Source organism: Strigops habroptila, chromosome 4 (genome assembly GCF_004027225.2).
Source record: "Strigops habroptila isolate Jane chromosome 4, bStrHab1.2.pri, whole genome shotgun sequence".
Taxonomy (NCBI): Eukaryota; Metazoa; Chordata; class Aves; order Psittaciformes; family Psittacidae; genus Strigops; species Strigops habroptila.
The window spans coordinates 52637479-52660623 of NC_046358.1; the positions used below are offsets into that span (position 1 = coordinate 52637479).

Here is a 23145-nt window from a genome sequence, read left to right on the forward strand (position 1 = left end):
TCCTTTCTTATCTTTCTGATGCCTCTTTAGCTTTATCGAACCGAAGCTTCCTGATTATGTTAGAAAACAGAACTTCATCTGTTGTCTACATTCAGCTTCTGCTTTATGCATTTCTTGTAAGACTGAATTAAAGTTTTAGCATTGATTTGGTGCAAACAGTAGTCAAACAGCAGAATCTTGCTTTGAGGGTTGGCATCTAGTATTTGGGTTTCTGGGAACCTGTTCACTATTTGGATTCAGACAGCCTTATAAGTGAAAGTAATGTATGTGTTCCCCCTTGTCCCCAGTTTGACTGTACTTGTGCCTGTAGATTAATACCTGCATTTCATCAGGATGGAGGTTCAGGCTGAATTCTACATTCTGTGAAGTCAGTGTCCAAGCTGAAGTTTTTATTTATTTATAGAAGCAAATTGTACAATACAAAAACTGCTGCAGATCTGCATTATATTCAGCAAGCCGTATGTCCTGCAGTGGGCTATTTTTTTTCCACATGAGAGTAAAATGAACATTTTAGCAGTCTAAAGAAAAGGAAAATACGTCTAGAATATTATTCCATGCCTTAGTTGTATCATTTCATAACTGCAATTTGCTGCAAGCACAGATGAGTGATGTTGATTGCTGTGAAATGAACACGTAGGATCTGTTCACTGTTAGCTGTTGTTAGCTGTTGTTAGCTGTTGTTAGCTGTTGTTAGCTGTTGTTAGCTGTTGTTAGCTGTTGTTAGCTGTTGTTAGCTGTTGTTAGCTGTTGTTAGCTGTTGTTAGCTGTTGTTAGCTGTTGTTAGCTGTTGTTAGCTGTTGTTAGCTGTTGTTAGCTGTTGTTAGCTGTTGTTAGCTGTTGTTAGCTGTTGTTACTACTGTTAGCTAGAGAGTTCCATGAAAGCAGTGGTAACTCTTGTCCTTACGCTTAGCACCAGCTCTGTGTGTGTGTGTGTGTGTGCGTGTGTGTGTGTGTTAAGAAAAAAACCCAGCTTGCCCTGATCTTGTAACTTGTGCACTGATTTATTTCAGAACTAACTAGTCACAGCCCAGTGGCTTTAGCAATGGAAAATGAAGATATGTTGAGAATACTGAAACAGCTGCATGACCTGGGGCCTTGGGATGATAGCCCGCTCTTACTGGTACATGCTCAAAGGTTCGTGGCTAAGTGGTTTTTGTTTGGTTGATTTTCGGTTCACTTAACATTTCCTGGAGCTCTCTAGGCATCTTTTAAAGAGATCACCTTTCAGTGCTATCTTGAACTTGCAAGAGATCTTGGAAAATTATGATTTGCTGTTTGGTAGTGAAAACAGTTTTTATCCTCTCTCTCTAGGCTTTATGAAAAATTTGGGGAAACAGCTCTTCGGCCCTTAATCAAGTTCCACCCCTCCCTGTTGCCTTCTGATATCAAACAGCTTTGCAGGAATAATCCAGCTCACTTTTTAGCGTATTTAGATAGTTTGGTGAAATCAAAGCCAGAGGATAAAAGGTAAAGGGAATACAGAATCTTTTTAATCTGTCTGCTGTCTGAATTATGTAGCTCTGGGGGGGGTTTGTTTGGTTTTGGCTTTTGGAGGCTTTTTTTACTCTTTCTGTATCTCTCTTGATGTTCTTCAGCAATAGATTCCAATTCATTCTGCCAGTTTTAGTTGGTCTCAGTGTTGGTTAGTTGGTTGTTTTGTTTTGGTTTTTTTTTTTTTCCCCTTAGATTAGATGCTAGTTTTAAAAGGGTTTTTCTAAATAATACTTGCAATGGAACTATTGACTATTTTTGGTCCAAGATCAGACATCATTTAAAAAAAATAAAACAACCCCCTGGGAGAACCCAACCTGCAAACTCAATGGCTTTCTGTAGTCCTCTCCGTTTCTAAAAACATAAATCATTCCATTTTCCATATTTCATATTATCTCCCTTTTGTTTCTTCCTTTTTTTATCTTTTTTTCTCCTTTTGTCCACACACAGTCTCTACTCCTCCATGTTTGGTATTTTTAAAACTGGTAGTTTTTTCAAGCTGGTAGTTTTTTCCTGTGTGGTTTTTTTCTAGGTCATCTCTCCTTAGATCTCTTCTGCAGCCTGAATCTGTACGACTGGATTGGTTGTGCTTGGCAGTTTCTCATGATGCACCACAAAGAGCAAATACTGTGGATGCGGAAGGAAATCCCAGGTAAAGTAGGGGTCACCCAAAGTCCTGAGTGCAGCAAAAAGTTTTAATGGGTCTGCAGGCTTTTTGTATGATAGATTTTGTATGATATGGATGATTTGGATGTCACCGAATCCTTGGAGCATTTTGTGTGTTGCAGAGTTCAGCAGAAGCAACCAGATGATTAAATAACTTTCTGTAACACTTCTTAGAGTGACTGCTCTAGTGAGACTATGCACAGTGTTTAATTCATTTTTCCTTTTTTCTTTTCATACACCTGCCTTTCTTCTAGAGAGAACGTAACATTCTGAAGAAAATCATTAATGCTTTAAACCTGAATTTCTCATCTTCTAGGCCACGATCACATTTGTTTACTTGGGGCTACAGCCAGCTCATTTTGCTTTTGATTAAACTCCCAGCTAACTTCGTTACAAAAGAAAAGATGACTGACATCTGTAAATCACATGGGTAAGAAGAAAACTTACTAATTCTTGATTAGCTAGCATTTTGACCCCAAAAAGATAAAAATGAAAATGACCCATCTGCTCCTTACTTGGACAAGTTTTATTTAAAAACCTATCCTGTTTTGAGAGTGAATATTGAGTTTCAATTTAAGTACCAAATACCCCTTTTGTTTAAAGGGTATTTCTGTGTCCCCACTCTGCAGTGATTTCTGGCATTCAAGAAATTCAGTTGCTTCTGTCTTCACTGATATTTAAATGAGCATTTATTTATTGTTGACTTTAGTTTAGACTGAGTATTTGATTCCTGGAAATCTTTACTCTCTTATTCAAGATTTTGGCCTGGATATCTTTTTCTCTGTCTGGAGCTGGATAGAAGAATAGAAGCCTTTACTAGTATTGCTCATTTGGATGATTTGAGCCTGTTGAATGGAGAAGATGGTTAGTGAGTCTTAAGCTGTGTAATCATATGTGTGTAATATAGGAACTGCCCTTATTATGTACTGATTTGTCCAAAGTTGAGTTGAATTTTCATTTTTTTGAAGTGTTTTGGTAGCACTAACTGTCTGGTGCAGCATATCTGAAACACATAAATGTGTGTTACACTCATATCTTCACACTGTGCTTTGTGAAATCAGTTGCGCTAGAAAATGCTTAAAAGTTCAAGAATGTAGGGTTGATTATCAGTTGAGAGTAAAAGCTAAACTTGGAGTGGTAGATAGAGGAATACGTAGCCTCCCTGCACAGCGTGAAACTCCTCTGCTACATGTGCGCGCACACACAGTTACGATGAGTAAAGCTTTTTATAACATGGCAGAACTTAAAAGAAAATTCCCAAGATGGACATAAAAACCAATTCTTTGTCTCTTGACTTAGTGCAAAGCCTTAAATGCTGAACTATTGTGAAGCTTTGTGTGTAGTTCACTGCTGAATCTTTATACTGAGTCAGCCAAGGCAATACACTTCTGTACACAATTTGCTTGTTGGTAACGCTTGTTAAACTTTCACAGAGAAAAACAGAACAGCTAGCTTCCCTTTTAAGTACAGATTCATTTAAAAGAGTAGGCTCAGAATAATCCTTGTTTTACAAATAATGTAACATTCATTTTACATTTAGGTTCCATTCCAGAGACCATAGAAGAATGGAAGTTTCTTCTGCACCTCGCACAAAATCACAGCACAGCTTTCCACCACTATGGCCCACAGAATGGGAATGCTGTCAGCAACAGTAGCCCAAGCTGCCCAGACTGCATCACTGTGGAAAACGTAGCACTCTTGCTGGCAAAGGCCATTGGCCCAAACCATGCCTTGCCTCTCTTGCAGGAATGTGGCTTGACACTAGAATTGTCTGAGAGATTTACTGGTGTCTGCAAGATACTGAGAATTGCTGAAAAAAGGCAAAGGTAAGATGACATATCAACAAAAGATCCACATTATTCATTTTGGATCATCTTGGTGCTTTAAACTCTTTTCAGTTAACAAAAAGATAAAATACTTCACATTTTATCTCAGATTTTAAACTCAGCTGAAAGCTTTTCTGTTATTTAAGAGCTATGTATTGTGCAATATAGGCACTTGAAAGTGGAAAATGAGGAAACAAGAAATCATACATTAAAGATGTGAAGGAGATTCTGTGAAGGAGATAGCTGTATTGCTGAGTCTTGCACAGACTCTGATTTTTGCCTCTCCCTTCCAGAGGAGGCATGCATGGTGATGTCATGATATTACTTCTGAAATACAATCAGTTGTCATAGTTTAACACCAGCTGGCAACTAGGTACCATGCAGCTGCTCGCTCACTCTCCACACACACAGTGGATGGGGAGAAGAATTGGAAAAAAAGTTAAAAACCTGTGGGTTGAGATAAGAACAGTTAGAAATAAAGTAAAATATAATACTAATACTATTAGTAACAATGATAATGAAAAGGGAAGTGACAGAGAGAGTGAAAACAAGAAAACCCCAACAAACAAGAGTGTTGCACAATACAATCGCTCACCACCCCTGATTGATGTCAGACCCATCCCTGAGCAGTTATCAGCCCCTTCCTGCCAACTCCCCCTGTTTATATACTGGGCATGACATGCTGTGGCATGGAATACCCCTATGACTAGTTTGGGTCAGGTGTCCTCTCTCTGCTCCTTCTTGGCTTCTTGTGTCCCTTCTCACTGGCAGAGCATAGGAAACTGAATAAAGTCCTTGACTTGTTGCTAAGAAGTGCTTACATTTAAAACATGAGTGTGTTATCAGCATTATTCTCACACTAAATCTTAAGCACAGCTCTGTACCAGCAGCTAGGAAGAAAATTAACTGTTCCAGACAAAACCAGGACACATGTTTTTGACAAACTTTTCTTTAAAATGCAAACAAAACCTCAGTTTTTCTTTACGTGGTTATCTTTTTTTACTGTTTGACTGTTGTTTAGTTTTTTTCTCCCCTTTGTTTTAATTGCAGAGCGCTGATTCAGTCCATGTTGGAAAGGTGTGACCGGTTTTTGTGGTCTCAGCAAGCATAGGAAACAGCTTGGAAAACTCTGGGAACATTTTTTTACTGTAATGATTGTGTATTAAATTGCCTCTTAAACTTAACAGGCTCTTAAAGAAAGGAACTCCTGTCTAGAAGTTCAGATGTATTGAGCCACTCTCCATCTGGCAGGTATCTGACCGGGAACTGCTGAGGGTTCTTCCTCGTGCCTTTGGAGCTGAATTTTGAACTGTAGAACTTAAATCAAAACAATCCCATATTTACCTTGAAATTAAGCTCACAGGTTTCTGAGATGGAAATTCCTGAGTTTATTTTCTGAGTTTGTATGACTGAAGTGTTAATGATGTGAGCTCTGAAGTATTAAATTATGGTATAGAAGTTTTTTTGTTTGTTTCCAAACATGAGAAAACATTCCTCAGAAATATCTAAGCCAGTATTTGTTTAATTTTCCTGTAAATGGTATTTACATTTTCGAGTTACTGTAGAACTGCTTGTTATTCTACCTGGTTTATTCTCTTCTTAAATTATATGGACTGGTCTTGGCCATTTGAAATGTATGAATTAAACCAAGTCTTAAAATAGGAGGGAAATATTTTGCAGGAGTGGATTAATGGTTAAGAATGCTGATTAACAGAACTTGTTAAATGAACTCAGTGTTAAACTATAAGCGTGATCTTTCCAAATTGCCCCATTCTGCCTGTGCAACATGACTATAGACATTAGTTGTGATAGTTCAACAAACTTCCGGTCAGTGGAATTAGAATCACAGAATCATTTAGGTTGGAAAAGACTCTTAAGATCAGTGAGTCTAACCGTAAACTGCCAAGTCAACCATTAAACCACATCCTTAAGTGCCACATCTATACTCCAGTGCTTCAACCACTTCCTTGGGCACCCAGTTCCAGTGCTTAACAACTCTTTTGGTGAAGAAATCTTTTCTAATCTCCTGTCTGAACCTGCCCTGGTGCAACTTCAAGCCCTTTCCTCTTGTCCTATCACTTGGGGAAAGCGAGTCCAACACCCACTTTGCTACAACCTCCTTTCAGGTAGTTGTAGACAGCAATAAATGTCTCCCCTCAGCCTCCTTTTCTCCAGACTAAACAACCCCAGATCCCTCAGCCACTTCTCATAAGACTTGTTCTCTAGACCTTTTGCCAGCTTTCTTGCCCTTCTCTGGATGCACTCCAGCGTCCCAATGTCTGTCTTGACCAAAAGTGAACACAGTACTCGATGCGCGGTCTCACCAGTGCCAGCTGCAGGGGCGATGATCACTGTCCTGGCCCTGCTGGCTATGTTATTTCTGATACAAGCCAGGATGCCGTTGGCCTTCTTGGGCACACTGCTGGCCCATATTCAGCTGGCTGTCAAACAACCACCCTGGCTCCTTTTCTGCTGGGGCAGCTTTCCAGCCACTCTTCTCCAAGCCTGTAGTGTTGCATGTGACCTAAGCACAGGCCCCAGCACTGAGCCTTGATGAGCCTCATAAATTGGCCTTGGCGCATCGATCCAGCCTGTCTACCTCCCTCTGTAGAGCCTTCCTACCCTCAAACAGATCAACGCTCCCACCCAGCTTAGTGTTGTCTGTAAACTTGCTGAGGGTGCATTTGATCCCCTCATCCAGATCATTGATTAAAGATATTAAACAGAACTGGCCCCAGTCCTGGAACACCACTTGTGACCGACCACCAACTGGATTTAACTCCATTCACCACCACTTGTGCGGCTCCGCCATCCAGCCAGATTTTTACCCATCAAAGAACATGCCCATCCAAGCCATAAGCAGCCAGTTTCTCCAGGAGGATACTGTGGGAGAATGAAACGGAGTCTCTCAAGGGCTTTACTGAAGTTCAGGTGAACTTTGGTATTTTTAGATGCGTGCTGTCAAGATCTATGCTTTGTACCAGCACTCTTTCTGCACTTAATACATATTTGAACAAGTTTCTTTCCGGGCTTCTAGTTTTGGCCCTCTGTTGGACTTCCATTTTCAGCAGAAGGCCACGGTGTCTGGTCAATACCTGATATTCATAAATGTTATTTAAAGAAAAAAAATCATGCATTGGAACTAAATTTTTTTAAAATCCATAATTTTGTCATGAAATTACTTGAAAGTATTTCTTTATAAAGCATCTTTTTATGTAGTCTTGCAACACTTGTAGTACTGCAAAATAATGCTTTTATTTTCATGTAAAATAGGATTTAGTAATACAACTTTCAGACTTCTGAAAGGTGCGGTCTGACTATTTCATCTCAATTGCAAGAAAGAGGGTTGGTTACTTCACTAGAGGAATCAAGTTACAGGAAGACAATTAGTGGCAGGCTTTCATTTGTTAGCGTTGCTGGTGGGAAAGCCAATGCAGAACTACTTCTAAAGAAAACTGTAAATCTTTGGGGTTTGGATTTTGATATTGGAGACAGCATGGATCCTTCTATCAGAAACCCCCCATGCTCTTACAGTAAGACTTAGGAGCCAGGTGCCTCCAGTGTATGGTGAGGTTACACGGACCAGATGATGTAGGTGCCTGTTCTCTTGCCTGCTGGATGCACACACTGTTACTTCCATGACTTGTGCTTAACTAACTCTGTTTCATTCAGTGCGTGAATGTAACACAGTTTTAGCTGAGTACTCATGTTGCCCTCATGGGAATTCAGCTGGCTTTCCGAGAGTATACCTGGCTTGTCTCTTTAACCTAAGGGTTCTGCTTCATTTGCTCTGTGTACTTTGTGTACACAGCAGTCTCTTTTTTGCTTCTGTGGGTTTTTTGTACACTTGGTTAACTTCGTGTAAGCGTTGGGGATTTTTACCATTAATGTTACTTTCCATTCAGAGTTTTTTCAAAAATTTTGTCTCGGAACAGTTATAAGTAACAATGGGAACTGTTTGTTCAAATATGGTGGCTAAAGTGAGCTTGTTCTCATGAGTTCAGCTAACTTGGCTGTCAATAAAGTGTAAGGATTTACTTTCTGAAGAAGAGTTGGAAAATCACTTGTTACATGTGTTTTCATCTCATATGGGTAAGGTGAAGGGATTGCGTTACTGAGATGGTCTTCTGTTTGGAAGTTACAGTTGTACAGAGCAGTGCTCTCACCCTAAAGCTACAGCCCCTACCAGCTCTTGGTAGCTGTGCATACACCACTGACACTTGAAGCCAGCCTGTGCTGGAGCAGGTTTGCTCCAGCTCATCTTTGGTTTAAGTGGCTGACTGTTGGTGGAGGGAAACCTTGAAAAGCAGAGATTAATAAAGGGGGCTTTGCTCTGAACAACTTCAAATAGAAGCTGTGTTGAGTTTGTTGTTTCTACACCGCCTTCCTCCCCCCCCAAAAAAAAGTCTCATACCTACCTCAAAATGTTATTTCACTGTTAGAATCATCATCAAAACCTACAGGGAAATCAATTTTATTTAAGATAAACATCTGCATATGCAATCTGTTTCTTGAAGAGGGGACAAGTCTGCAGCCATTCTATACATCTATAAGCCTGAGGTCAGTGCTAGTAAGTATTCCATACAGCAGCACAGCAAAATTCCTGAAGTGAATTATTGCCCTTGTAACCTTAATGTGCTGTTACTTCCCAGAATAAGGGAAGTAACATTTTTTACTGTGCCTGAGCTGGGAATTCACCTCATCCCCTTGCTCAATCTGAGCTTTACTTAGATTGTGAAATACCTACATTGCATAATGTTTGCGGGACGTAGCTTGCATTTATAGGTATTTAGAATTAAAGGGTAATCAGTTGGAGGTTGCTTTTTATTTTAGCTGTATCAGAATGTACACTATATGTTCACCCAGTGTGCACATGCAGCCCATTTCAGTGCTAGGCCAAAAAGGAATGTTCCATTCAAACTCTTCTGCATGCTCAGAGGCAGCTTGCCTATTTCTGTCGCAAAAGCAAAAGTTTTTGGCTGCAGCTTGTTTCCGTGGGCCAAGGGCTATGATCTGGAATGCAGGCCAGGAGGATACAGGAAAGCAGTGCTCAGGCTGTTACGTGCTGGGGCACAAAGTGTGCTTTATCCACACTATAGGGGGGTCCAGCACTGTCACTGCTGCTGCCTTCCTTGTTAGAGACCAGTCAAGGGGATGCAACCCAAAATCTTCTAAAGATCCCCTCCAGTGCCTACCTTCTTGCAATTATCCTCATGTTTGTGCTCTTTGCACAAAATTTGGGTTTGGAGAAAATGCAAAACACATCAGACCACATCATAAGACTCAGAAGATATCCTTTATGGTCCTAAATGTCTGACCTCTTCTAGGGAGATTTTCCCAAAGTCAGTTTTGAAGGCAATGCTTTGTTCTAGGTCCCTGGGCATAATGACCCATGCGTTAATGAGTCTCTACTCCAACTTGCAGGAATAATTTTCCAGTGGGGTTTTTTTGTGGGGGTTTTTTGTGTTTTTTTTCTTTTTTTTTTGGGGGGGGGGAGGGGTTGTTTGGCTTTTTATTTTTTTTAACTCAAAACTAAAGAGGTGAGCAACAGGACTACTTGTGGCCACAGAAAAGGCACTTGAGCTGACATACTGTAAGGGCATAAGTCATCACTAGGATGTGAACAGCATTGCAGCAAAGCACAGCACTCCATTCTCTGCAGTAACAGAGCTGCTACACTGTTAAGTATCAGGATCATGGGTGGTGGGGGACAAAATTACATGCCTGGCCTGCTGTGTTTTGCAAGGTTTCGTTGTGCATTGGCTTAGGGTTTAGATTCTTGTCTCAAATTGTTCCATTCAGAGATAAAGTGTGGTAGATAACATCTGTCCTGACACTCTAGGCCTGTTTGTGGAAAATGTCACTTCTGCCCTTAAGCTAAATTCTTGTTTGAAGTCCAGGGATTCCCAAAGAAGTTACCTGCTGGCACTTTATTAGCTCACTTGGTTAGTGCCCCTCTTGTACTTCATATCTCTGCTCTTCATCTCCAGCAGCTAATAAAGTGACAAGGTTGTGAATGGGGCAACTACACATACCTCTTCTGCAGAGAATTTAAAAAAGCTCTCTTAGACTTTTTAAATCATGTATGAGACCACGCAATGGGGAGACATTCTGCATATTTATTCTACAGTGCAACTGCACTCAAACCAAGAGCTTTCTGCAGGGGAAATAATGTGTCAGTTATTAATCAAGGGAAGCAAGCAGCAAGCGTGCTCCTAAGCAGAAAGAGCGCAGTGGGTGCTCAAAGTGTGAACCATGGCAGTAGGGGCTCACTGCTTAAAATCTAGCAGTTGCGACTGCATGGATCTGAACTTCCCCTTAGGTATAATATTTACCACTGCATCAAAAACTCTCCTTACTTCAGCCAGCTTGGGCCCCACTGTGCTCAACAGGAACAACAGGATGGCTGGAAGTCCCTAAAGAAGGATCTGTGAGAGCAAGCAAAGGCACGACGAACCATTCAGGCCTCCCTTACGGTCGCGTGTGTGTGTGCTATCTTAAAGCATTATCAGCAGGGACAAATGGAGTTAAGAGCAATACTTCAAGTTTTTCATTCCATCAACTCTGGGATCCATCATGTTGTCCCAGCATGCACAGGAATTTCACTTAGCAGTTCCTGCAGCAATTCTGGTAACGCAGCTGGCTGTTCCTTGTGCACAGTTGCAGACCCGACTTTGTGCTTCATGGTACAGCACAGATGATCAGGCACTGACTGCTCTGAGCTCTGTCCAGCACAAGAGCTGCACAGAAGTGTCACCCTTAAGCCAACTGTAACACTTCAAGCACACAGAACACTTTAGTCTTGAGGCAGTTGCAAACAGTCGTGTGGACAGCTGACAAAACACCACATACTTTCTAGAAATTGTGTAACAGGAGCCATGAGCTTTCAGTAAGGACAAGGACAGGCTTACTGTAATTTCTCTTTCGGAAGTGGAGTGGTGGGGGGGAATTCCCAACCAATGAAAGGTATCCTTTCCAATTTCCTCTTTTGAGGGGTTTGAATTCCTTATAAATACCCTCTCTGAGAGCACACAAGACAAGCTTCATCTCCTTTGGCTTTGCCCTTCTGCAGTGGTGAGTGACATTCTTAATTTGTGAGCTCTTTGAATTTGTTAGCTGGTATTTGGGAACAGGACTAATGCTTTAGTACGTGGGGTTTCTCCGTATTCATGATAGGAGCAGCAGGGAATGCTAAAATCCAAGCTCCTCATGTCCATCTGCCTCTGTTGCAGAACTGAGCTTGTGGTCGCACAGAGGGCATCACTCCTTGGGGTTGGAGGGAGTGGGTTCCTGGGCTAGCCATCAGTGCTGGGGCAGCTGCCTGGGCACAGCTATGGGTCTCATGGATGCTGGGGCAGCAGTCTCTCAAATGTGCTCCAGAACTCTTCATCTCTCTGATTGTCTCATAACTCTCTGTCAGGCTTGGGCCAGGAACCATGAGGCTCTGTGTCTGCTTCGTCCTGCTCTCCATTATTCTCTGTGCAAGTGCTGACTCGGCACTAGCCCGAGGTGGACGATTTGTCTGGGATGCATTGGGAGGTAAGCTGCTGTTACCACGGGCCCCTCTCTCAGGAACCCCCTGCCCGAGCACAGGTTACTGGCAGTCAACGGACGCAGTCCTCGGAGCTGGGAGGTCCACAGCTCCACATTAGGGACCCTGCTGGTTTCTGCTGCTGGAAAAGGCCTTGATCATCTGCCACAGGTCCTTTCCATGGGCACACCCCTGTGCAAAGGCCAATGTGCAGAAGTGCTTCTCTGTGTAACTGCTCCTTGGGCCTTTGAGTTCCTGGCTGAAATGGTACTTAACTATTTCTGGGGATGATACTTTAAAGTTAACATCACGGCTGTTTCTCTGCTTTCCTCAGGGGCAAAGGATATGTACAGAGCATACCGGGACATGCGTGAGGCAAATTACAAAGGTGCCGACAAGTATTTCCATGCTCGTGGGAATTATGATGCTGCCAAAAGAGGACCTGGTGGTGCCTGGGCAGCGAGAGTGCTCAGGTAATGGAGCATATTTGTTTTGCTTACACGAGTTACTAAGGATCTAGGCATTCCAGTTAGAGTGACATCCTTTTTGACTTGTACTCAGCTTTTGACCTAGAAGGACAGTGAAGGGGAAGCAGTTAATGTCTGTGCAGCCTGTCTCTACAGGAATGGTGTCTCTCCTCCATATGAGAGTGAGCCTTTCTTCTTGTCCTCCCGAGATTCCTTACCTCTGCATTTCTGGTGATAAGGAACTCTTTCCTTGCTGCTTTGTGTCCCTGCCCATGGCAGGGGGTTGCAACTAGGTGATGTTTAAGGTCCCTTCCAACCCAAACCATTCTGTGATAAGAGTTGTGGATGCCACTGTGGTTTTCAGACAAGGACGGAATACGTGCTTGCATCTCACTTTGAGAAGTACTGTGGAAAGGTAGTTTTAAACGAGTGAGGAAGTCAGCACAAAGTGTGGTTACACACTGGTTTGTTCACGTGGCCTTTTTTCTTCCTGCTAGTGATGCTCGGGAAAAATGGCAAAGCGATGTGAGTGGCAGAGGTGCAGAAGACACCCGAGCTGACCAAGAGGCGAATCGGTGGGGTAGAAACGGCGGTGATCCCAACCGCTACCGACCTGCCGGCCTTCCCAGCAAATACTAACGCCACCCCGGCAGAGCCCATCCCTGCTTCCCTGTTACAGCTATTCTCTGCAGCCAAATAAAGAGATTCTCTTGCAAACCGTCCCCCCTTGCTGCTGCGTTACCTTGTGGGCTGTGGGGACCTGGGGTCACAGCGCTGGCTTCGAGGGAACCAGGGTAACTGTCACCTTGTGGGGCGGTGTCAGGGCATCGCGGTGGCTACCGGCGCGGCCTCCCTTGGCCCTTCGGCTGCTCTGGGAGCACGGGAGCTGCTTTCCGGCGGCGAGCGGGTTCCGCCGCCACGGGCTCGGCGCGGCCGCGGGGCGCTGAGGGCTCCTAACGGCCCGCCGCACCGTTGGGCCGTGGCCTCCCGGCGCCCCGGTCCGGCAGGGGGCGCTGTGGGGCGCCGCCCGGGCTCCGCTCTGGCCGCCTTCGCCTCGTTGGCGCCGGTGGGGCGGTCGCTGTGGTGGTGGTGTGCCGCCATGGACCGTAACCCGTCGCCACCCTCTAGCGAGGCGGAGGAGGAGGAGGATGCAGTGGGGAACACGGTGTACAGCAAACACTGGCTGTTCAGCATCCTCACCCGCCTCATCGAGGTGCGGGCCCGGCGGGGTGGGGGCGCCGTGAGGGAAGAGGGCGGCGGGCCCGGTGGCGGTCGGCGTTTCGCGGGTGAGGTGCGGCTGTTACCGGGTCCGTGGGGGTAAACACAACAAATAGGTTTCCTGCTTGTGTGTTTAGGTTTTGATTTTGTTTTTTAAACTGTGACTGAAGCGGTAGGTCGTTGTTCGTATTCCATGGCGGATCTCGATCGTACCTTCATACTGCCGTACCCCGAGTGCACACACCCCCTGTCTGCCCCCTGCCCCGTTTTCTCTCAGGTCATTAGCCCTGAGAAGACGGAGCCCACCGCGAGCCCCGAGGGAATCCAGATGGAGCTGGACGAGGAGATGGAGAATGACATTTGTAAAGTGTGGGACATGTCGATGGATGAGGTAGGAGTGATGTGTGGAAGTAGACCTCGAGGGTGGTTCACAGCTTTGGGTGGCTTCTGCCCTGTGTGTTCAGTTGGAGCCCTTCTGGAAGTGGGAGAAGGCACAGAGTTATATGGACTCGGCCAGCTTTCTGATTTGGATGGTATTGATTATTCTGTTTTAGCTGACAGTGTGCTGTGAGTCCTCAGGCAGTGCAGGTGTGGTGAACTGGGATCAAGCGTGCTCTTCACCAAGGTTGCTTTACAAGATGAGCAAGTATGTTGTGTGCACTCCTAAACCCAGCACTAGTTTGCAGAAGCAGGCCTTCTGTTGTGTCCTAGCTGCTGTTTGAGGATGTAAAGCAGAACTATGTTTGAATAGAAAAGAAACAAGGTGGTCTGTCCCATCTTCCCTCCAGGTATCTAATGGATCCTGCGGTGCTGTTGTTTAGGGTCAGCTGGCTTAAATGGGGCCGTGTTCACACCTGTTGGTGTTCTACAGAAAATCATGTTCAGGAGTTGAACCAAAGCTCAGCGTAATTAGAAAACGGCACCTTAGCTGTAGTAGAAATTAACTCAGATGCATAGCCTGTATCTTCAGCAGTTTGATTACAGAGGTAATATTGATGCCATCTCTAAATAGGCGTATTTTTCCTCTAGCAATTGTAATGCATCCTGCTGGTAAGCATAGTTTCCTCTGAATGATAAACAACCTTTTAAAGTTTAGCTAGAGACTTGTAGTGGCACTGTGACATAACTTTTTGGTATTTTTTTCTCAACGTTCTCAGATGCTGGAACTAATTCTCAAGTAAGAGATACACATATATGTGTAATTATTATTTTCTAGCTCTTTGAGTATTTTAAATAAATGTGGAAGATGTTTCCTTTGCTCACAAATAGAGAACTAATCTTGTGTTTTAATGTGTTAAGATACGAAGCAGATTTACTCTTTTGTATGGTCTGATCAAATATTAATGGTAATCCCTACCCTGGTTTCTTTTTGTATGGCTGTGTCATGTCACTGTCTGAAAACATGGTATTTGCTGAATTCTGAGTTGGTGTCTCTGACCCTATGTGGAGACAGAGAGCAAAAGACATTAAATGTGGCTTTTTGGCCCATTGAACAGTAAATCACTGGCACTCTGAATCACCACAGGGGCTGGCTGATCTTCTCTCATTGAAAAGCAAGGATTATTGGTATTAACTGTTGGGAAAGAACTGATCTCTTTTAGTGAGTTTGACATCCCTTTGATCCAGTCCTTGTGCAGTGAGAAAAGGTTTGATTTTGCGTTTGGAAAACGCGGAAGTCCATTTACTTCTTCATTCACTTTCTCCGCAGGATGTCGCTTTATTTCTTCAGGAGTTCAATGCCCCTGATATATTCATGGGAATTTTTGCCAAGTCAAAATGCCCTCGCCTTACTGTGAGTATGGGCTGTCAAAAAGCTGTCCCATATTAATAGCAGTAGTAGATAGTTCTGTACATGCATTTGCACTTAGCTCCCTCCTCCTCCCACTGCGTGTTTGAATACATTTGGGGAACAAGAAGAAAATGCAAAATCAAATTTTAAAATTCTTTTTTTGCAGTGTTTTTAATACAGTCTAATCAGTAAGTATTTCAGTGATGCTGAAGCTGAGATATGTCATTATGATGAAGGACTAAGTTCATGAAACCTGGTTATAAGGCTTGTTGTAAAACTCGGTAAAGATTGGCCTTTTTTTTCTGCATTACTTCTTTCAAGATTACTGAACAGAAATGGTCATGATTTGTTTAGTCAGACCTCCAGAAGCGTGGTGTGTTGACCCTGGCTGGGCACCAGGTGCCTGCCAAAGCCGCTTTATCACTCCCCTCCTCAGCTGGACAGAGGGAGAAGAGTATGGTAAAAAGGTTCATGGGTAGAGATAAGGTCAGGGAGATGACTCTGCAGTTACTGTCACAGACAAGACTCGGGGAAATTAGTTTAATTTATTATAAATCAAATCAGAATAAGGTAATGAGAAGTAAAGCCAAATCTTAAAATACCTTCCTCCACCCTCCCTTCTTCCTGGGCTTGACTTTACTCCTGGTTTCTCTCCCTGCCCCCACCCCGAGCAGTGAAGGTAGATGAGAGTAGGGGTTGCGGTCAGTTCCTCACACGTTTCTGCCACTCCTTTCTTCTCATTCTCTTCCCCTGCTCCAGCATGGGGTCCCTCCCGTGGGAGACAGTTCTCCACGAACTTCTCCAAATGGGTCCTTTTCATGGGCTGCAATTCTTCACAAACTGCTCCAGCACGGGTCCCTTCTGTGGTGTGCAGTCCTTCAGGAACAGACTGCTCCAATGTGAGTCCTCCATGGGCTCACAAGTCCTGTCAGCAAACCTGCTTCAGTGTGGGCTCTCCATGGGGTTACAGCCTCCTTTGGGCATCCCCCTGCTGTGGCATGAGGTCCTCCATGGGCTGCAGGTGGGTATCTGCTCCACCATTCACCTCCATGGGCTGCAGGGGGACAGCCTGCCTCACCATGGTCTGCACCACAGACTGCAGTGGAATCTCTGCTCCAGTGACTGGAGCACCTCTCTATTGCTTTAATAATAGGGATGCCAGGTTAGCTTCAAAACAGTATACATAGAATTTGCAAGCAGAATTGATTTCAAGATATATTTGCTTTTATGGAACACCTTAATACCTAAATATCTGAATAGTACCTGTCATGAGTATATTTTATGCCAGTCTAATAGCATCCTGTAGAAAAATCTGTACTGTCTTGAAATCAGTGCATCATAAGAACTTGGAAATCAAACTGGAAAATGTCTTTGAATCTCTCTTACCTTTGTCTTACGGTTGTGGAAATAAAATTGTGAACTATGTTGCGGTTGTCTCATTATACTATGTTTTGGCTTTTCAGGAAATCTGTGTGGGAATATTAGGAAATATGGCCTGTTTCCAAGACATATGCATGTCCATTAGTAAAGATGAGAATCTTGGGTAAGTGTATATGTGCTATATATATACGCATGGTGCTGCTTTTCTGGACTCACAATCATGAAATATACATTAAAGAAGGAACTAAGTTTGCCTGCCATGCCTCATGTTCATTCGCACCTTTTTGGCTGACCATGTTTGTGTAGGAAGTGTTCAGTGAAAGAAAAAAAGGATACAGAACCAGGTTTTGTTTGTTTGTTTGTTTTCAATCAACAGTCAAGTTGAATCTTTAATTTCTAGTTGGGCAATCTAGAAACACTGGAAATGTGTGCACAGTCAGGAGAAGCTGGTTTTAACCTTGGAACATGACTGCAGCTATGAAATTCACCTTTTTATAACCTTTTCTAAACAAAGATACATTTTATTAACTTTTATCTTGCATTTTCTCTTTAAAGCCAGGTGTTACTGCAACGTTTGTGTGATTCAGACTCCCCAACTCTTCTGGAAACAAGCAGGTAGGACATCTCAAAACTTAATGCATCGTTGGTGTGGTTCTGCTATGTCCTGAGGCCTGGGAAGAAAACTGGCAATGTTTCTGTCACATTGTTCTCATTATTTTGGATTTGCACTTGTACAGCTAAAATGAATGAATTGGCTTCTACTTTGTTAAATGGGCAATTCTTGTCTAGGTTGTTGTTAACTTGCCTCTCCCAGCCTGAGGTGGCAAATATCTGGGTTGAGAGAATCCGAGAGAACCCTTCTGTGTATGACTGTGTGTGCTTTATCATGTCCAGCTCTACAAATGGTAAGTTGCCAAAAATTAGTGGGTGTTTGCAGAACAGAAAAAAAAAACCAACAAAGTGTGCAATTTCAAAGCCGGATTTTCCATTGGGAATACAGAATTTCTTTAAAGTAAAGTAAAACTCATGGATTTAAAGGATACCAAAATAAGCTTGTCCTGCCTTTGTGGGTTCACAGGTATATCTAAAACCAACCAGAAAAGCAAAAAATAGAGCAAAAAAAAGCTCAGGGGGGGAATCGGAATAAGTCTGATAGAAGAAATTGCTATTTGGCACACTAAAGGAAAGGACATCATCCTCATTCAGGAATATGCATATGTCGTTTTTGATCTTGAAAAAAGACCTCATATAAATTTTCCTTCCCCCCCCCCGCCAATCAGTTATATATGTGTGTGTATGTATATGTGGAGATAGATGTATATGGGAACATATATATGGAATGTGAACTGGAAAAATGATTTAGTTACCCTGAATGGCAGCTGAGTACTGCACAGGCTTTGGTACACAAACCTTCTGTTAGAAAAAATTTATCAAAAACCACACTAAGCACCTAATAATGGAAATACATTAAATAGCATTTGTGTTTTGCATCCAACTCCATTTTAGGAGCAGTTATTATTTGTCTAGGAATCCTAATCATTTATCCTTTTCAAATTTTTGTTTTTGGTTTTTTTTTCATGAGAATGCTCAGGAATCCTGCTCCATCCAGTTGCAATCACAGACCTACTTAAGTAAAATGCAGATTGGCAGGTGTAAGGTTAGCAGAAAACTGCATGTTTATGGGCAAATCTTGGCAAGTTTTGCTTCAGTAGCAGAAGTTATGACTTTTCAGGAATGTGAATTTTCTTTGCAGAATAAAGTTCCTGTTTAATAAATGGCATGATAAAGTAGAAGTCAGTGTACTTTCCAAAAATTCCTACTTACCAAGCTCTTCATCTGATCTGTGCCACAAAACCAAATTGAACAACCTTTAGTAGGTCATGAGCGAAACTAATATGTTTCAGCTCTGAATGCTTTTATATATTAGCATTTTGAGAGCTAATTTTTGCTTTTTGTTTTTAGTCTTGTTGAATTTTATACATTCTCTCTTGTGCAGTTGAATTGCTGGTAAAAGTGGGTGAAGTGGTGGACAAACTCTTTGATCTAGATGAGGAGCTAATGTTGAACTGGATTAAAAATGGCACTTGTCCATCTGTGGGACCATCTGTAGATGATTCCCCTGAAGAGCTTCCAGATTTTAAGATTGTGCCTTGTATACTTGAAGCAGCCAAACAAGTCCGGTATGTGATATTTCTTTACGGTTGCATGGCTGGGGAGGTTCATTATAACCTTGTTAAGGCCTGTGTCTGAACATCTTGATTTCAGTGGGAGCTGCATAGTTTGACAGGTCACTAGAATACGTTTTCCTGTACTTACAATTTGAAGTGAATCAACTAGTTTATTAGCAAAAAGAATGGCAGTGATTGCTGATAGTCTTCTGTGTGTCCAAAACACACAGAATGCATAATTTGTCTTTGTTTTTTGTTTGTTCTGTGTAGATCAGATAATCCGGAAGGACTTGATGTTTATATGCATATTTTGCAGCTTCTGACCACGGTGGATGAGGGTATTCAGGCTATTGGTAAGACACTTGACTTGCTACATACGATGGTACCAAGAATGGCAGTAACTTCTAGATCATCAGATATTTAATGGGTAGGAAAATAATTCATGTACCTAGATTAAATTTGTTGGGTTGGTGGGTTCTTTTTCTTTCTTTCTCAAGTGCAGGTTCCTGATGGAGGAAAAGAGACTTGGAGTTTGCTATATGACCTTGTTTGCCATGAACTTTGCCAGCCAGACGATCCACCGATCATTGTGCAGGAGCAGAAGACAGTATTGGCCTCTATTTTGTCCGTGCTGTCTGCTATGTTTGCTTCACAGACAGAACAAGAATACACCAAGATGAGGAAAAGCAAGTTGTGCTTTTTTTTTTCTGGGTTTGTGGGTTTGGGTTTGTTTTAGCTTTTTTGGGGGGGGGGTTCAGTTATTTTTGCAACTGAGTCTATGTATGTGGGGCAAAGGGTGATTAATTTATTGCTGTTTACTAGAGATCAGTTCAGAACACAGAATTCAGTTACATGTTTGAACAGTAAGATTCTTTGCTGGTGACTAAAAATCACAGCTAGCTCAAAGTTTGGTTACTGGATCTCTCTGAAGAGTTATAGTAATAGACTCTACAGATGCGTTCAGTTTTCTCCATTGGATAAATTAAGGAAAATTGCAGAATTCATCTTTCATAAAATACGAGGGCTTTGTAGGGGTTTTTTTTGGTTTTTTTTGGTTTTTTTTTAGAAGAGGGAGATTCTGCACTTAAATCTGTCTTTATCACTTGTTAATTTTCAATCTTTTGTCAGGCCTTTAAAATTGAAAGCCTATCTTGGGAATGGGAATCAGGGTCATCCGCAGGAGAAAGACACTGGCAATTTGCTTTATCAGACAGGACTACCTGGATGCAAATTTAACATTCTAGCCTCTGAGTTACTACTGGAGACATTTTCCTTCTCATATTCCTTACCATTGGAATATATGTTTTATAGATAAAGGTTAGCTCGCAGAAAAAATGGCTTGGGTTTTCTGCTACATTTCTACTTGCTTCTTTAAACAGTCTTTGAGTGGCAAAACACAACAGTGTCAGTATACACATTTCTTTAGCTTTTGTATAAAATCTGGTTTCAAAATTCTAATGTTTCAAAATTCTAATGCCTTGAAAAGACGGGGAAAAATTTTCAGTGTTAAGCTTCCATTTTCTTGGTACTTTATATTAGACATGCCTCTGATTGGCAGCTTGATTCGTATCTTACAATACATGGAGGGCTGTGGGAAGAGAGCTGGTGATAGCTCAAAGGAGTCTGAACAAGAAGAGACTGGAACAGCTGATATAAATGACGAAGATTTCCATTTAAAAATTTTGAAGGATATTTGCTGTGAATTACTTTCCAATATGCTTCAAGAACTGACCAAGGTAAGAACCAAATTCTGAGAGGGATTTCTGCAGGGTAGGTAAGAAAAGAGACACTACTATTAATGTGAATATTTTTCTGTGCAAGTGAAGTTGCATAGTGGAAATTCATTAGAAAATCAATCAGAAGGTAGGTAGCAAAATGTGTGTTAGATGGCAGGGACACAGGCTTTCTTAGATGTGTGCCTTTAGGGCCAAGATTCTGTGTGATAAATTCTGTAAGTGTATGTTGCCCTTTTGTTTGAATGAAAGCTAGTTTATTTAAGAAAAGGTAAGAATCTGAATATGAAGGAGAATATGTAAATTCACGTTCTCCACTTTTACTTATGGGAGCATTCAGATTAAGAGTCTTATGGTGTGTGAGCTTTCACACTTTTTGTATTTGCTATGGCTGACATTCTCTGAGAACTCTTTAAGTTCTGGTTGTTTTTCCCATTTTTGAGAGCAAAGTACATACTGTAGAGACTGTGTGCACCGTTTTGAGTTTATTCGTTCGCAGCTGTTCATGACATGCTAGTTGTAATACTTATTTTATTTTCCAGGAAAATACATTAGAAGGACTACAGCAGGGACATTTAAATGAGCAGACATGTTCCTGTGCATTTCAGAACCTCTTACCTCTGTATTTCGCATCAGTGAGTATATCACCAGGTCTTTAATGTAGTTGAAAAAATACTACTTGGGTGGCAAGACCTTTCAGATCAGATGTAGAAGTAGGACAGAAGTGCTTGGACACTGATTACATGCCATTCTAGACAGTCTTACCCTCTCTGTCTCTTCTGGCTTACTTCAGCCAGAGCTTTGTCTAGATCATCAGCTGATGTAAGGGTGAAACTGTGCTGAAATGAATGGATAACTGAAATTTATGGTAGCTGAAAATTTGTCCTGTATATTTTTATAGAATAATTATTCTAAGTATTTTTTATAGGGAGGTTTTCTTTGTGTACTTTTAAACATTAAAATAAGAGTTTGGGGAAGGCAGTAGTATTTTGAAGTTTAGACCAACTGAGATTGTGGGGTTTAGGAGGAAGGTGTCTACTGTGGGGCTTTATCCACTATTCTTTGCAGTAGCTGCTGCTGGCTACTGTTGGTGGGAAGGTACAGAAATAGAAAGACCCCCTACACCAAGTGTAAGAATTTTGTGTCCCATGCAAGTTAGTTTTTTGTCTTCCCTTTCTCCTTCCCTCTTTGTGTTTGCATTTCCAGGTGGAGAGTTTCCTTGAAGTGCTGCGTGAGGCTGATCAGACACTTGCTGATAATCTAGAAAAACGTTTCCCAAGCCTGAAGGTTCACTCCTAAGAAAGTACATGAAATATTTTCCTTCTTTGGAATGAAGATTTTAACTGTTTTATTACAGTGTTTGAGAAATCAAGTTCTCAGTAAATGCAGAAGAATGAGGCAACCTCCTTAGCAACAGGTGGCTTTTAAGAAATCTTCCAGGTAGCCCTGATTAACCTAGGGTTGATCTGGTCTTTATGGGGAAGGAAATTACTGTAAATTCAATTCTGTACCTTCCATCCTATTTGCTCTGGTGATGAGAGACTGTTGATTTCTAATTGCTCTTCTGCAGCATAGGTGGTTGGTTTTTTCTTTAATAGCTCTTGAGTCTGCTTTTCAACTGAAGTTGAAACAGCAACATGAATGAAATGCACTGAGTAGTTATTTTTAATGTGATGCTGGTTTCTTCTAAGTTGCTGTTGGCAAAAGGAGGATTGGTTGATAGGAAATCCCAGGTGTCCTCTGCTTAACGGTCTCCAAGCACCTGATAAAAACAGAGTTAGATTACACAGAATTATTTGTATTTTCCTTTTTTGATTTTCTTAGAGATCATGTCAACACCTTGAGCAGGTATTCTATCAGAAATGTTTCATCCTGGTCCTTTAAAATCTTCACACATCTCACACTAAAACCTCTTCTATATTGCAGCTCTGGGTTGTGGCATCAAGGTCCTGTGCAGTTTAAAGGACTTGAGAATATAGTTACCAATGGTCTATGCTGCAGCTTCCAACCACTGCAGCCAGTTATCTAGAGTTAGACTTGTAGGGCAGGTTTGGTTTTAACCTGTGGCATACTGGCAAACTTCCTGCCTTTTTAAAGCAGTCTGCACTTCAGTTTCAGAATGTAACGTGTCAGACACTTCTTTCCTCATTCATGTGTTTTATGAATTATCTGTGAATGACAATAGAAATGGCACCTTAGCCTTGTTTTTTTCAGGGGAGCTTAAGGTGTTAGGTCCCTTGCAGTAAAGCCCATCTACATTCTTCTAAAAATCCCACTTTTAATTATATTATGTTTTAACTGCATTACATTTTTAGATCACGTGCCTGCATGCAGTGCAACGTTTTCTGTGTCTGAAAAGACGGTATAGTAACACATCAGCTTCACTGATTCTGTAAATGAAAATGGAAAACAACTGGTCTTTATGAGGTTTGAGATGTAAAAGAAAATGGGAACCAGAGCACAGAGAATAACTTATTACCATCTACATATTCTCTGGCTCTCCAGGTTTTTATAGACCTTAAGTGCTGGGCCGTGTTTTGTTTGCCCTGAGTTACCTGTACATGTGGTAGAATACAGTACGTGTATATGTATATAGCCTTTTCATCCAAACTTTCAGTTTTCAAAAACTGCTATTTAATCATTCCTTTGGGCTGCCAGCAGCATCTTAGTTGTCAGCAGGGGATTTAGAATTACAAATATTTGGCTTGGGTCACCAAATGGAATTGCCATGGTTTCTATCCATTTTTGTATGCTATGTTTATTGGAGAAAACTGGTAACTGTGAATAGGATGACAGCATTTTTCATACTACTTTGACAGTTTTGGGATATTTTCTTAAACCTACCGATTTGTAATAAAGTTTCTTTTTAAAAAACA

At 41.9% G+C, this 23145-nt stretch overlaps 3 protein-coding genes and 1 long non-coding RNA gene across 23 annotated transcripts in view; 3 read left to right on the forward strand and 1 right to left on the reverse strand.

Annotated features, from left to right (window-relative positions):
* HPS5 (HPS5 biogenesis of lysosomal organelles complex 2 subunit 2) overlaps positions 1-8279 on the forward strand; it is a 26604-nt gene extending 18325 nt beyond the window's left edge. For 7 of the 12 annotated variants that reach the window (XM_030483444.1, XM_030483445.1, XM_030483443.1 and 4 more), the window contains 7 exons: positions 1011-1134; positions 1312-1467; positions 2024-2143; positions 2474-2587; positions 2915-3021; positions 3698-3983; positions 5034-8279. In XM_030483444.1, coding sequence (XP_030339304.1) covers positions 1011-1134; positions 1312-1467; positions 2024-2143; positions 2474-2587; positions 2915-3021; positions 3698-3983; positions 5034-5094 — 968 coding nt within the window. In that variant the 3' untranslated portion in view covers positions 5095-8279. Of the gene's footprint in view, positions 1-1010; positions 1135-1311; positions 1468-2023; positions 2144-2411; positions 2588-2914; positions 3022-3697; positions 3984-5033 lie in introns of those variants that run through there. The other 5 variants (XR_003991038.1, XR_003991039.1, XR_003991035.1 and 2 more) reach the window with 5 other exon arrangements.
* The window catches only part of LOC115606870, a 19535-nt gene extending 6578 nt beyond the window's left edge, over positions 1-12957 (reverse strand). For both annotated transcript variants that reach the window (XR_003991040.1, XR_003991041.1), the window contains exon 1: positions 12724-12957. This is a non-coding gene — a long non-coding RNA (uncharacterized LOC115606870). The remainder of the gene's footprint in view (positions 1-12723) is intronic.
* Positions 10090-12703, forward strand: LOC115606869 (serum amyloid A protein-like). The gene is made up of 4 exons (XM_030483459.1): positions 10090-11057; positions 11404-11522; positions 11849-11987; positions 12479-12703. The coding sequence occupies exons 2-4, from the start codon at positions 11420-11422 to the stop codon at positions 12618-12620; spliced, it is 384 nt and encodes a 127-aa protein (XP_030339319.1). The 5' UTR covers positions 10090-11057; positions 11404-11419; the 3' UTR covers positions 12621-12703.
* A 65-nt stretch (positions 12958-13022) lies between the features above and the next one.
* SAAL1 (serum amyloid A like 1) lies at positions 13023-23145 on the forward strand. 8 transcript variants are annotated; one of them, XM_030483458.1, is made up of 12 exons: positions 13023-13194; positions 13477-14148; positions 14908-14991; positions 16452-16531; positions 16924-16983; positions 17158-17273; positions 18365-18548; positions 18807-18889; positions 19034-19222; positions 20076-20272; positions 20812-20904; positions 21476-23145. In XM_030483458.1, the coding sequence occupies exons 3-12, from the start codon at positions 14953-14955 to the stop codon at positions 21566-21568; spliced, it is 1134 nt and encodes a 377-aa protein (XP_030339318.1). In that variant the 5' UTR covers positions 13023-13194; positions 13477-14148; positions 14908-14952; the 3' UTR covers positions 21569-23145. The 8 variants fall into 8 exon arrangements, with proteins under 8 accessions (XP_030339318.1, XP_030339311.1, XP_030339312.1 ...); XM_030483451.1 differs by having other exon boundaries at positions 13035-13272; positions 13477-13590; XM_030483452.1 differs by having other exon boundaries at positions 13035-13272; positions 13477-13590; positions 18368-18548.

What these genes read in the sequence shown, in the direction of transcription:
- LOC115606869 (XM_030483459.1), top strand. Translation starts at nt 11,420, where the DNA reads ATGAGGCTCTGTGTCTGCTTCGTCCTGCTCTCCATTATTCTCTGTGCA. An exon ending in TGTCTGGGATGCATTGGGAG is followed by an intron (nt 11,523 to 11,848) that starts GTAAGCTGCTGT and finishes TGCTTTCCTCAG; the next exon opens with GGGCAAAGGATATGTACAGA. An exon ending in TGGGCAGCGAGAGTGCTCAG is followed by an intron (nt 11,988 to 12,478) that starts GTAATGGAGCAT and finishes TCTTCCTGCTAG; the next exon opens with TGATGCTCGGGAAAAATGGC.
- SAAL1 (XM_030483451.1), top strand. Translation starts at nt 13,081, where the DNA reads ATGGACCGTAACCCGTCGCCACCCTCTAGCGAGGCGGAGGAGGAGGAG. An exon ending in TGCTTCAAGAACTGACCAAG is followed by an intron (nt 20,273 to 20,811) that starts GTAAGAACCAAA and finishes TTTATTTTCCAG; the next exon opens with GAAAATACATTAGAAGGACT. An exon ending in TACCTCTGTATTTCGCATCA is followed by an intron (nt 20,905 to 21,475) that starts GTGAGTATATCA and finishes TTGCATTTCCAG; the next exon opens with GTGGAGAGTTTCCTTGAAGT.